General features: G+C 46.8%; 1 protein-coding gene across 1 annotated transcript; it reads left to right on the top strand.

Annotated features, from left to right (window-relative positions):
* Nucleotides 1-4120: 4120 nt before the first annotated feature.
* On the top strand, nucleotides 4121-12486 carry ENPP7 (ectonucleotide pyrophosphatase/phosphodiesterase 7). Its single transcript, XM_035104188.3, has 5 exons — nucleotides 4121-4413; nucleotides 5389-5534; nucleotides 7071-7691; nucleotides 9314-9539; nucleotides 11782-12486. Exons 1-5 carry the CDS (start codon nucleotides 4173-4175, stop codon nucleotides 12378-12380), a joined length of 1833 nt encoding a protein of 610 aa, XP_034960079.2. The 5' UTR covers nucleotides 4121-4172; the 3' UTR covers nucleotides 12381-12486.
* The last annotated feature ends 470 nt before the right edge of the window (nucleotides 12487-12956 follow it).

Raw genomic sequence — 12956 nt, 5'->3', positions numbered from 1 at the left:
AGTAACATAGCTGCCAAGTTATCCCTTTTTTAAAGGGATTTTCCCTTATGCTGAATAGGCTTCCTCGCGAGAAAAGGGAAAACTTGGCAGCTATGTTCAGTAATGCAACTTAAAAGAAGAAACCAATATATGAGATAGATGCATGACATGCAAAGCAAGATATGTCAAGCATTTATTTGTTGTAATTGTAATTATTTGTCGTTAGACGGGTCAATTATAAATGGATGAATGAAATGTAATAGTGATGTTTATTTTTTGTTTATTTTTGTATTATTGTAACTATTTGTTTTATTACTGTGTAAAAATTAAAATAAAAATAAAAATAATAAGTTGCATTACTGAAATAAATGCACTTTTCGACGATATTCTAATTTTCCGAGTTTCACCTGTATTTTCAGTGGCAGGTAATGATTTTCTCCAGCTTTTAAAATGATAACGTGGACTTACTATTACTTGGCTCTGGGGGGTTTCAACCCCCTGCTCTCTTAAAGTGGTTGTATTTCTTTACTTTGCTTTTGAGTTGACAGAGTTTTGTTTCTTTTATGATATTGTTGTTACTATTTCAGAAGCCAGTCAGAAAACTTTTGTTATTGGATGAAATATGTAAGTAAATATCGGTACTTTGGCGGAACCCTTGCAGAAAAAAAAATTTTTTTAAGGAGTGGGGTAGGAGTTGATTATTGGGGAAATCAAGCAAGAAAGAGCCAGAGAGAATGGCAGCTTGGAGACTTCGATAAACCTTGCTGTCAATCTCTTTATCTCCCCGCAGGGGAGAAGCCTGGCACCCTTAAGGCTTCAGCTCTTATCTCTCTGTTAGCATTAAAGGAGCAAAACGCCTAACCCCAGCCACCAGGATGCAACTTGATAGAAAGGATTCTCATAATTGCTAGAACACCAGGGCTGGGCCAGGAGATTTTGCTGCCTGAGGCATAATGTATTGTGCTCCCTCCCAAGCCCCTCCTACCACAACATGCAGGTGCACCACAGCACTATAGTGGCCACCCTGGAGAATCATGGTAGGGTGGCTGCTGTCTGCAAAGTCTCCAGGGCTGCTGCTGTTGCACAGCTGTGCAGTGCCAAGTCTCTTCCCTCCTCTTTGCCTTGTCACTCAAAGTTTTTGCCCACTCTTCCTCCAGCAGCTCCCCTTCCACCTACGCAGCAACAGCTGTGGGTAATGCGTTCCTTGGAGGCTGGATCTGCTGCCCCTGTGGATCCTGCCACCTGAAGCAGCCACCTCACCTTGCCTGATGGGCGGACAGGCCCTGTTCAACAGCCTGTTCAACCCAATAAAGGGGTGGTGCAAGCAGAACACCGTTGCTTCCAGGACACCAGTAAAGGGTGTGTTGCTCCCAGCTACCAGGAGGCATTGAGGAGGAGCAGATTGGCTCTGCTGATGTGGCAACATTGCACTCAGCTGCCTTGTGCTTCCACCTCTCAGTGACCAGCAGCGTGAGGACACCAAGTGACTGTCCTTGCCTGTGCCACTCTGCCATGCACTATTGATTTAACCTTTGGAGCCCCTAGCTTTTCAGGAACACAGTTTGAGAAATGCTGACTTATGCAGTGCTATCAATAAACATCAAAGTCAGTAAATTGCCAGCCCTGGTTGGAGCCACACTTTCCCTGAAGGAGCTGGTGCTCCTCGATCATTGGAAGTGCAATTGGGAGAACAACAGAAGGAGGTGAAGGAGAGACAAGGGTTGGGAGGGAGGGGCATGGACAAACGCTATTACATGCGCTCCAAACTTGGTTGCAGCTGGGATTAAGGGAGCAGACCCAAAACAACAGAGGTGGTCTGGAAAGGTAGAAAGTAGGGGTGGGGTGGGGGTGGGAGGGAGAGCACCAATCAACATACACGTGCAAGGAAGGAGCTCTATGTGCTCGGGGCAGCAAGGGAGAATTTACAGAAGGGCAGGAAGGAAGAGAGGGACCATTGCAACATGCATGTTCAGTTCCGCATATATGTTCATGGAAGGAACTCCATACACCAGAGGGCAGCAGAAGAGAAATGTGTGGAACCAGGTATCTTCAGGCTGGAGAACTGGAGAAGCAGAGTTCAGAAAGAGGGATACAGAGAGATTATTTTTGTATTTCAGCTTCTTGGGGGTGGTATATTATCTATTTCATTTAGTTATGCCTGCTCGCATTTTAGATTGCCCCATTTTGATTAATTTTAATACTTTCCTTTTTAATGAGCCTTTTCCCTTTCCTCCCACCCTGTGTGAGCAGCTTTTGAGAAGCATTGGGGAATGAGTGATTGAGATTGAAAGGCTGCATCTTGTCAATGATTGCTGGCAGCTGTTTTTGTCACAGGCCTATGGCACTGCTATTTCTCTGGCCTGTAGCAGAGGCATAGCTGCCAAGTTATCCCCTTTTTTAAGGGATTTTCCCTTATGCTGAATAGGCTTCCTCGCGAGAAAAAGGAAAACTTGGCAGCTATGAGCAGAGGGCCTCTTCTCTTATGGAAATACCACTTATTTCGGAACAGGGCTGCTCCACCAGGCAACCTAGGGCATGAGTCTAATTTCTGAAGGTTCCCCCTCCAGTTAGGGTTGGAGGTCCTTTCATGGCCCCGAGATCTGCACCAATGAGCAAGTGGTGATAATACTTAGATCTGTGTCAATAAAAACTTCACGCTGCTGATTTCTGCATATCCAAACTCTTTTGAAGTGATAAAAACAAGACACAAAGATGATGATGATTTTCTAGCCAGTTTACAAGTCTAGCTCCAAAACGTTTGTTAACACACGACATATCTGTTGGGATACTTTGCAAACCTTCCATCCATGTCTTCCTTCAAACATGCCTTCTTGAAAGGAGGGAAATCTTTTGCTAGGGATAAACTACAGGCTGTTCTTGAATGTGGAAGGTAAACGGTGTTTCCGTGTGCTCTGGTTTCCATCATGGTGTTCTCCCTTGGTGGCAGTGGCAGTGGTGGCAGCGGCAGCGATAAGTTGGTGCACAATTGGGGGTGTGGCTCCGCTTCATTATTTGCATAACTTTGGAGGCCTCCAGGTCCCAGAGCTTTGTTGGGGCGCTCTCGGTCCCCATGGGATAATGATCAGGAGGAGGAGGCTCTGTGCGGCCTCTTTGCTTGTTGTTTTGGGTGCCCCAAGCTCCCCTTTGATTGCAGCAGTGGCAATGAAGGCAGCACAGGGACCAGCCAGGAAGCTCGGTTGCTGCTGGCGGTCCCTAGGAGTTCGACGCGGCCATGGCACTCACCATCTTGCTTTGCCGGATGCCCTCCTCCACAGCTGACTCTAGTGTTCTTTCCCTTCCCCATCCAGCCACACCAACTTGCAGGTCTTCCAGGACTGATGACAAGACAGTTCATGCCCTATTACAGAAAATAACCAGTGCTGAGAGTTCAGCGGGGGAGGAGAGAAAAAAAGCCTGAACTATCATTAAATTCGGGACGCAGGTGGCGCTGTGGGTTAAACCACAGAGCCTAGGGCTTGCAGATCAGAAGGTCAGCAGTTCGAATCCCCGCGCCGGGGTGAGCTCCCATTGCTTGGTCCTATTATGGAAAATAACCAGTGCTGAGAGTTCAGCGGGGGAGGAGAGGAATAAATCCTGAACTATCATCAAATTCTGGACATGGGTGGCACTGTGGGTTAAACCACAGAGCCTAGGGCTTGCCAATCAGAAGGTCAGCAGTTCGAATCCCCGGGATGGGGTCAGCTCCCATTGCTTGGTCCCTGCCCCTGCCAACCTAGCAGTTCAAAAGCACGTCAAAGTGCAAGTAGGTAAATAGGTACCGCTCCGGCGGGAAGGTAAACAGTGTTTCCGTGCGCTGCTCTGGTTCGCCAGAAGCGGCTTAGTCATGCTGGCCACATGACCTGGAAGGCTCCCTTGGTCAATAAAGCGAGATGAGCGCCACAACCCCAGAGTCGGTCACGACTGGACCTGGTCAGGGGTGTCCCTTTACCTTTACCTATCATCGAATTCTGCATGTTCAATGCACACACGCAAAACAACATTAAGCTGACTGTGCATAAAGTTGACTAGCAGTTTGAACCCCAGCAGGAACTTGTTCCCAAGCCAAGTGTAGAAAGGTGGATCAGATAGAGCTGTGAACTTGAGACCCTGCCATGCATATATAATCCATGCCTTTCCTATATTTACTCTTTCCCTGCTCGCTCGCTCTCGCTCTCTCTTGCCTTCCTGGAAAGATGTTTGCTTCCTTGGGCTTGGTGGCCACCCTCCTTGCTCTCGGAACTTGTGCCCCTTTGCAAAGGGCAAGCAACCGCAGCAAGCTCCTTTTGGTTTCCTTCGATGGTTTTCGGTGGAATTATGACCAGGATGTGGACACCCCCAATTTGGATGCCATGGCTTATGATGGGGTGAAGGCCCGCTACATGACACCTCCTTTTGTCACCCAGACAAGCCCTTGTCACTTCACTCTGCTTACAGGTGAGTGCCTGGTCACTTGGGAGAGATGAGGACAGGACAGTGGGGCCCTAGGAATCAGAAATGGCAGCTCTTTAAGGACAGGAGCCATAATGCTAAAGGCTCGGTTTTGGGTGCATTTTAAGCAAACCTCTTGAGCATTTATTACTCTTAGCACTGCCCCACCTGAGACCTGGCCCCAAGTTGTTTAAGGCTAAAAATGTGAAGGGCAAAACCTGTGACATGGGCTGATAAGAACGGAAGTCCAACACAGCATCTGGAGGGCCCATCACCTTCCTAGACTCCTTGCTGTGCTGGATTCTCAAGAGCCAGGTGACACACTGGTGTGTGGATCCAAGGGTGGCAACTAAGCCACATCCATGGGAATTATTTGGCATCAGTTTCCAAGGTGGGGTAACTGGAAGAGGCATAGGTGAGATAGCAGTTGGCCCATAGCAGAGGGCAAAGAAGAAACCTAGGCAGGGGGAACAGAGCTAAATGAGCCTGGGAAGAAGGGCACATAGCAATTTCATGCTGGCAACAGTCTACTGGAAGAATATCTAGAATTGAGGCTGATCTGCCCCAAGAAAATTCTACACCAGCCTCCTGCCAATTAGAAGACAGGGAGTCCATCAGAGTGTGCAAGTTCAAGGGCTAACTTGGGAAGATCCTACCATTGGCAAAGACTTGGCTGGTCTGCAGCTGAGGGCTCTGAATGTTTGGGCCTCCAGTAATGGAAGTTGCTGGAAACCACAGGAGGTGGGAGTGCTCTGGTGCTCAAATCCTGCTTGCAGGTTTCTCACAAGGATGCTGGACTAGGTGGGCCATTGGCCTAATCCAGCAGGCTCTTCTTAATGTTCTTATGGAAGGGACTCTGACTCAGTGGCCCCTGGGGGTGAGTTCCCAGAGTCCAACAAGTACGGCAAATGGAGATGCACCCACCCACTCCTACTACGAGACAGCTTGTAATTAATGCCAAGTTTGACTCTCCCCTGGCAGGAAGGTACATTGAGAACCATGGTGTGATTCACAACATGTGGTTCAATGTCAGCACCGGACAGAAGCTTCCTTATTACAACACACAGGGGAAGTCGGAGTGGTGGGATAATGGCAGCCTCCCCATATGGATCACAGCACAAAGGCAGGTAAGCCATGAACCCACAACACTTCTGGGGAACAAAATGGGGGCCCTCTTCTGGAACTTGCCACTGAAAGAAACAGACAGAGAGACAGACAGATGGGTGGACAAGCTCCACATTCTCATGAAGTTAGTTTTGCATCTTCCTCTGCATTATTTTCATTGAGCCCATCCCTGGTCTTGCTAACTAAAGCATCCAGGCACACACTGTGGTGCTCCATCTTCACAGACCTTAGTAATGTCACAGGTTTTTCTTAAGTAGGGATGGGGGGACGCTGGTGCCCTCCAGGCTTTGTTCTCAATGGCCAAGCTGGCTGGGGCTGTTGGGAGAGGGAGCCCAGCAACATCTGAAGCAGTGTTTCCCAAACATGGGTCTCCAGCTGCTTTTGGACTACAATTCCCATCATCCCTGACCACTGGTCCTGCTAGCTAGGGATGACAGGGGTTGTAGTCCAAAAAACAGCTGGAGACCCAAGTTTGGGAAACACTGAGAAGGGTCACAGGTTCCTCCAACCCTGTCCTAAAACTACTATCCTAAAATTAATTGGAGAATCAGCCCGTTGAAGAAGTTTTTAGGAATTCATTACCACAGCCAGAAGACTTGGAGAAAGGTTGTCAAATATGTTTCTGTTGAAGGGCCTTCCCTCAAGGGGTAGAAACATTGGACCCTTTGTTGAAGGCCCCCCCCCCAAGGAGCTGGACATCAGATGAGCCCCCATCATGCAGCAGGATGACAAAGTGATTGATCTCAGGAACTGGCCTCTCTGTGATTATGACTACCAAAGCACACATCACGATGACAGAGGCCACACATACGGCAAGAAATCTCGGGAGAACTACTGTATATCTTTGTGCTTGGTGCCCAGAGACACAATATGACATATGGATGCCTTCCTTTGAATCATCTCCTGGTGGAAGCCAAGCCATCGTGTGTTGGGGCAGGATCTATGGGCCTCTCCAAAAAGGTGCACTCTGGACTTGGTTGTTTTACAGGGGGGTCTCTTCTTTAGATGGTGATGCCTATTGCTTCACCTACTTCAAAATCTGGTCATCTGAATTTGAGGGTCTTCCCCCTGATGGGGACTGGACTACCCCTATCCTAGAGTGACACGTTCCTTCCGCTGCATGCAGACATACACCCACCCACGGACCACCCCAATAAAGGACCCAAATGGACATTGCATGCAATTATGAGGTTTTTTTCCACATATGGTTTTATTTAATTAATGAATGAATGAATAATAAATATTATTTCTGCTTTGCTTAGCAGACAAACAGGTGCATGGGGGAGAGGGAATGGCTTTGCAGAGGCACTTAAGCCTCATCCACCTGCATCACTGGATGCTATGGCAAGCCCTGCACTGCCCAGCTTTGTGCTGGCTTTTGAGGGCAATGCATTTCCAAGGCTTTCTCTGCAATCTTGAGGGGCTAAAGATTTAGGATGCCCAATTGTGCACCCAAGGCCAGAGAACCTGTGTTTGCACCATATGCAGTTCGGGTCTAATATTGTGCCACTTTCTGGGTCTGTGATTTTTCATCCTAGGGTTTGAAGACAGCCTCCCTCTTTTTCCCTGGGGGGAACGCCACCTATCATGGAGAGCAGGTGATGGTGAAGAGGGTGGAGAAACTCTTTCACAAGTACAACAACGAGACCGAGTGGAGGCAGAACGTTGACATAGTCATGAAGTGGTTCCTAGAGGACAACCTTGACTTTGTCGCCCTTTACTTTGGTGAGCCTGACTCCACTGGACACAAATATGGCCCAGAATCCCAGGAGAGGAAAGACATGGTCAGCCAGATTGACCGGACGGTGGGTTACTTGAGGCAGCGTCTTGAGGAGACCGGCCTGAGCTCAGACCTCAACATGATCATCACATCTGACCATGGCATGGAAACGGTGATAAAAACGGATGAAATTCACCTTCAGAAAGTGCCAAACTTCTCTTTCAAGGACATTAAGTTTGAGCTGGTAGACTATGGGCCACAGGGTCTCCTGGAACCAAAGCCAGGGAAACTAGAACAAGTTTATGAAGCCCTGAAAAATGCTCACCCCAAGCTCCATGTCTACAAGAAAGAGGAATTCCCCAGGAGGTTTCGTTATGCCAACAACACACGGATCACGCCTCTTGTGCTGTACGGTGACCCCGGCTACGTGATCCATGGGGTATGTATAGTCTTATCCACTGCACTTCCAGCTCTCTCTTGTAATTTATATGTTCCCATCTCCTATTGTGAGCTCCCCAAATCCATTCTGTTGACCAAATAATCTGAAAGAAAGGGCTAATTTTGAAGTCCTGGTTCTTGTGGGAAACCTTGAATCGGGAATATGGATCCAGTTGAGCAATATGAGAGCCTTTGCAACATAACATTATGGTGATATTCCATTAATATTTATGCCCCCCTGTTTTGTTTCTAGTGGAGGTATTGATATAAATATGACAGGTTTACTGCTTCATGTGGCATTTACACGGAACCAGATGGGTTCAATACATTTTTAAAAATTGGGTTTAAATTATAAATTTTGCTTAAACCAGATTTTTAACAATTTAGTTATAGTAAATGTTTAACATGTTTGTATTCAAACACACACACACCTTAACTTCAATCATCTATCAAACAGATCAAGTTAAAGCCTACATTTTATGTTATATTTATTACGGTGGACTTCCTAGTGGACTCAGGAACTAGCAAGTTATCACGAGTGTTAGAATCCAGGAAAGGCTATGAGCAGGTCTACACTCACGGTTTATAACGTTAAGAAAAGGTTAAGGAAATAATTTCTAAAACGTAAGCAACATGTTATATGTTGCTTAGAACATTAACAATGCATTATTAAAATGTGACACCAGAGGGCGCTGCAGAGCAACCATGAACAAGCAGTAAGGGAAACTGCGGAGGTAATGAACTTTTATTTAGCAGTATGCCCTGTGGCGTTTTAGAAGGATATAGCGAATATCGTTCTAAAAACATTAAAAAGGTCAGTGTAGATCCAACCTATTTTTGAATACCAGAGTTCATATGGATGACCTCATGCTTTTATTTTATGTCATCCTAATTTTTGCAGTTTTTACATTATGGATACTTAGGACTCTACTAAGGAAGTGTCTCATTGAGAGAGCTTCCTGTCTCATTCAGAGAAACAATTTTGCCCAGTAATTAACAGCTTTTGCTTATGGACACTTACAGCCCATTTCCATGCATACATACACACTCAGAAGGAAACGTCACTTTGTTCAGTCCCATAAGCTTGCAAAGAACTGCAGCCTCGCAGCACAATCTCATGCATGTTTAGCCAGGAGTAAGCCCTGGCTGTGTTCCATCAGGATTCTCCCTTAGAGGTTATGATTGCAGGCTCACTCTTCAAACAAGACCTTGCTTAGTATCCTTACAGGTGTATAGAGACAAACAGAAATCTGTCTCTTACCTGCCATGTACATTGACTGCACAGCCAGAGGTTGTGCTCTCAGGTTGTATAGAGGCGCTCTTAATTGCAAAACAATACATTGGGCTATAGCAACCAGGTAGTATGCATGTTTGTTCAGGAAATATAAAGTTCTCAGTTTTGAAGTTCATTGATCAATTACTGCAAAGCTATCTTAGGACACAAGGCACATTTCAAATAGCTCACTATTGTACTACCCACTGTGCCTAATGGTAGGGCTGGCCCTGATATACAGCACAACAGATGAAAAATGTGCTACTTCGTTGCTTTGTTACTGCATAGGAAAGCTGGGGAAGTACCAAGGCAAAACGTGCAGTAGGTTATGCCCTGTCCTTCCTTTTCAGAGAATCAAAGTGCAATTCAATAAAGGCGAACATGGATTTGACAATGAGGATATGAACATGAAGACTATATTCCGAGCTGTGGGACCAGCCTTTAAGAAAGGTCTGGAGGTGGAACCTTTTGAAAGTGTGAATGTTTATGCCCTGCTTTGCGAACTCCTGGGGATTACACCTGAGCCTCATGACGGATCCTTAAATGTCACACAGAACATGCTGGCCAAAAATGCAGGTATGATTTTGCTCCTTAGGAAACTTTCAGTAGAACTGCAACCAAAGCATTCAAGGATGCAACCAACAAACCTGTCAATTAACTGATTAAATCCAAACTGGTAAATTCTGAAGAATACGGTCAGCGCTGTAGAATTTCAGTGACATCTTTAGAAAGTTCCTTATACTGTACCAGACTTTTCCAACCTGGTGCGCCTGCAGATGTTTCGAAATACAACTCCCATAATTCCTGAACATTGGCTATGCTGGCTGGGGCTGATGGAAGCTGGGAGTTCAAAGCATTGGGGGGAGGGGGGTGTTACTAGCATGGCTAAGGCTACTTAACCTGAACCATCAAGCCCCAAATATTGTGCTGTTTTGTAGACCAGAATTGACTCCTAGGGTGGTACCCACTATTAGTCATATGCAGAAGTATATTGATTTCAATGGATGCGTTCTAGCTAAGGAGCCGTAATCATGATCATCATCATCCTTTATCATAGGGGTGGGGGGTCTGCGGCCCTCCAGATATGGGGCTTTGATTCTCACTAGCCCCAGGTAGCATGACCAGCCAGGGGTGGAGCAAGCGGGGGTTGGGGGCAGTCCGCCCTGGGTACCGCCCTGGAGGGGGTGTCACTCGGAGCCACACCCCTGCCCCTCACCTCTGCACAGCAGCCTGGGGGGGGGAGCTGCAGGTGCACCGGGTGAGCAATTGGGCGCCGGGCGGGTGCCTGCTGGAGGGGGGTGGCACTTGGGGCCGCGCCCCCACCCCGCGATTGGTGCCTGAGCCTGGACGCTCTGTTTAGAAGTTGCAGGGGGCACGATCCCCCTCTACCTAGCATGCATGTGCAGCGGGTTGCTGCACATGCATGCTAGGTAGAGGGGGATCGCCCCCGCGACTTCTATACGGAGCCTAAACGGAGCGTCCAGGCTCCAGGTAGATAGCCCACTGGTGCAATACAGAACACATTTACCTTTCCTATATACTGAGCTGAAATGTTGCCCAAAATGAACATTTTTGCCTCTAAACCACACAGGCTAGTCTACTCTGCAGCCAGCAAGTTGGGATCAGGTTACCTAAGCAGTCAACAAGATTCAGTGTCAGCTACTATGAAGAGGGGTGTAGAAGCAGAAGGAAATTAAGGAGGACCTTCAGCCTGGTTCCCCAACATTAGCTATACAGCAGGCTGGTGCACAACAAGCAGTAGCCTATTTTAACTAATAACTATTAACAAAGTAATCTGCAAATGAGTGCCGTCCTCCCCAAACTCAATGACGTTGCTTCTTTCACAGCTCACTCCAATAAACCTCATGTTGTAATTGAACACAGAAATAAAATAAAATAAAATCCTTCTATGGTTTGATGGCTGCTGGGGGATTTACCAGTCATAGAGCTCTCTGCTATTTCTGGGGCAGGCTCTCCTCCCAGTTGCATTTTACCAAAGCTCAGACAGGTCATGCAACTTAGAATAAACAACCAGACATCTCTCATTAGAGAGTAGTAGCTGTGATCTGTCAGATGACCTATACAGAGAGAGATTCACACACACACACACACACACACACACACTTCCAGGAAGGTGGTAAAGCAGATTTGGGGGTCACCCATGAGGCAAAACAGAGAGGAGGAAAAAAGCTCATTAGCAAGGGATAGATTAAATGGTCACATGGACAACATCCCCAAGGACACGAGGTTTAAATCAAAGATAACCTTTGCTGGCAATGGACAGAAGACCCTATAAAATGTGAACTCCTAAATTTGTCTTAGCACACTGGCATGGTATTAGTTTTGAAAATAATGACCATGGTTTCCATCTATGAGAATAACATTCAGGGTTGCATGCTGCTCTCTTCGTCTCTTCCCTGTATTCCTGGGACATTTAAACTTACAGAACTGTGGCTTGTTTCAACTATGGCTCTAGAACATAGCCAGGAACTGAAGCCGTGGTTTGTTCCTGGCTCTCTTACTGATGTCCTTTCTCCATGTTGCATGTCAATTAAATGCACAGACATTAAATGCTTTCACACGGTGCAATCCTAAGAAGGGCTACTTTGGAAGTAAAACCTACTGAGTTCAAGGGGACTTGCTCCCTGCCCTCCAGCCCACATAGCAGTGAGGCCTGCTTTGTCTCTGCAAAGCCAGCTGAGGTGCTCCAGGCTCCCACATTTGCTTCCCTGTGATAGTTAAAACACTTAGCCCTTCCCATCACCATGAAGGCTCTCCTGGATTAATTTTTTCCTGATCTCTGTGCTTCTATCTACAGGCACCTCTTTGGAATGCGAGTTTTGCAAGGGAAGAAACAACTGCACGGGTGTGAAGAAGCCTTGTCCCAGTGGCCAAGATGCCTGTTCCATCTCTCTGCTCGAAATCCCCAGTGAAAAAGACAAAATAATAAGCAAGGGTTGTGCATCCTCCGAGACCTGCAAATTGGGATTGATCGAGGTGACTCATGGCAAAGGGAATTTCACACGGGAAAGCATCACCTGTTGCAAGGAGATGGGCTGCACACCGGCCACTCCTACGTTTCCACCAAAGAGCACCAACCCCAATGGAAAGTCTTGCCCGGGCTGCTTTTCAACCACAGGAAAGTGTACCACAGAAGTGGTGGGTTGTACTGGGTCAGACACTTACTGCGTTGGTTTTGTTGCATCGCCAGAAGAGAATGCCATAAACTACAACCTGAAGGGCTGCATAAGTGAATCTTCCTGTGGCCTGTTAAAAACACACAAAGAGGGTGTTTTGGGTAACATCGTTTCTATAAAAAATGTAACATGTACCCAAGCCTACGATACTTCTACTTCTCTCTCTCCCTCATTTGGATTCCTCCTCCTGGCTCTCCTGCTGATTAAGCTTCTCTTGTAACAAGCTGCTTGCAGCATCTCAACACCTCTTGTTTTGAGTTGCCTTCTTTTTCATTTTTTCACTGAGTGAAATAAATATAAAGTTGAAAAAGGAATGAATTTCAAGTCATTGTCTCGTTCTGCTGATCCGCTGATCAGAGGTGAAATCATTATTTCCCCTAATTCAGCATTGGGGTGGGGTGGGGGGACATTTCAAGCAGCCTTGCTCTGCTTGAAGGAAGTGATAATTTAATAAATGCAATGTTTTGCTGAGAGAAAATGAATACAAGTTTGTTTGTTTGTTTGTTTGTTTTTTAAGGCATGGGGGGAATTGGACTTGCTCCCACCTAAGTGGAGATTAGAATTGCAACCGCAGCCTCTCATCTCTTGGCCTCCTGTAAGCAATTGCAATGATCACAGCAGAGCTGGTTTGGTCACACTGGGTGCCAAGCCTCAGGGGCACTGCAGCTATGATGTAGAATAGAAGGTGAGAGGTGGGGGGGGTGTCAAATTCTTTGGCATCGCACAGCTGAAATTTGTGACACCCCCCCAGGCCCACCACTGAACACAGCGGCTAACCAACATTCCGGTGTGGTTA

This window comes from Zootoca vivipara, chromosome 2, assembly GCF_965207765.1.
Source record: "Zootoca vivipara chromosome 2, rZooViv2.hap1.1, whole genome shotgun sequence".
NCBI lineage: Eukaryota > Metazoa > Chordata > Lepidosauria > Squamata > Lacertidae > Zootoca > Zootoca vivipara.
This window is presented reverse-complemented; position numbering and strand designations above follow the sequence as displayed.

What these genes read in the sequence shown, in the direction of transcription:
- ENPP7 (XM_035104188.3), top strand. Translation starts at nt 4,173, where the DNA reads ATGTTTGCTTCCTTGGGCTTGGTGGCCACCCTCCTTGCTCTCGGAACT. An exon ending in GGATCACAGCACAAAGGCAG is followed by an intron (nt 5,535 to 7,070) that starts GTAAGCCATGAA and finishes TTTTCATCCTAG; the next exon opens with GGTTTGAAGACAGCCTCCCT. An exon ending in CCGGCTACGTGATCCATGGG is followed by an intron (nt 7,692 to 9,313) that starts GTATGTATAGTC and finishes CTTCCTTTTCAG; the next exon opens with AGAATCAAAGTGCAATTCAA.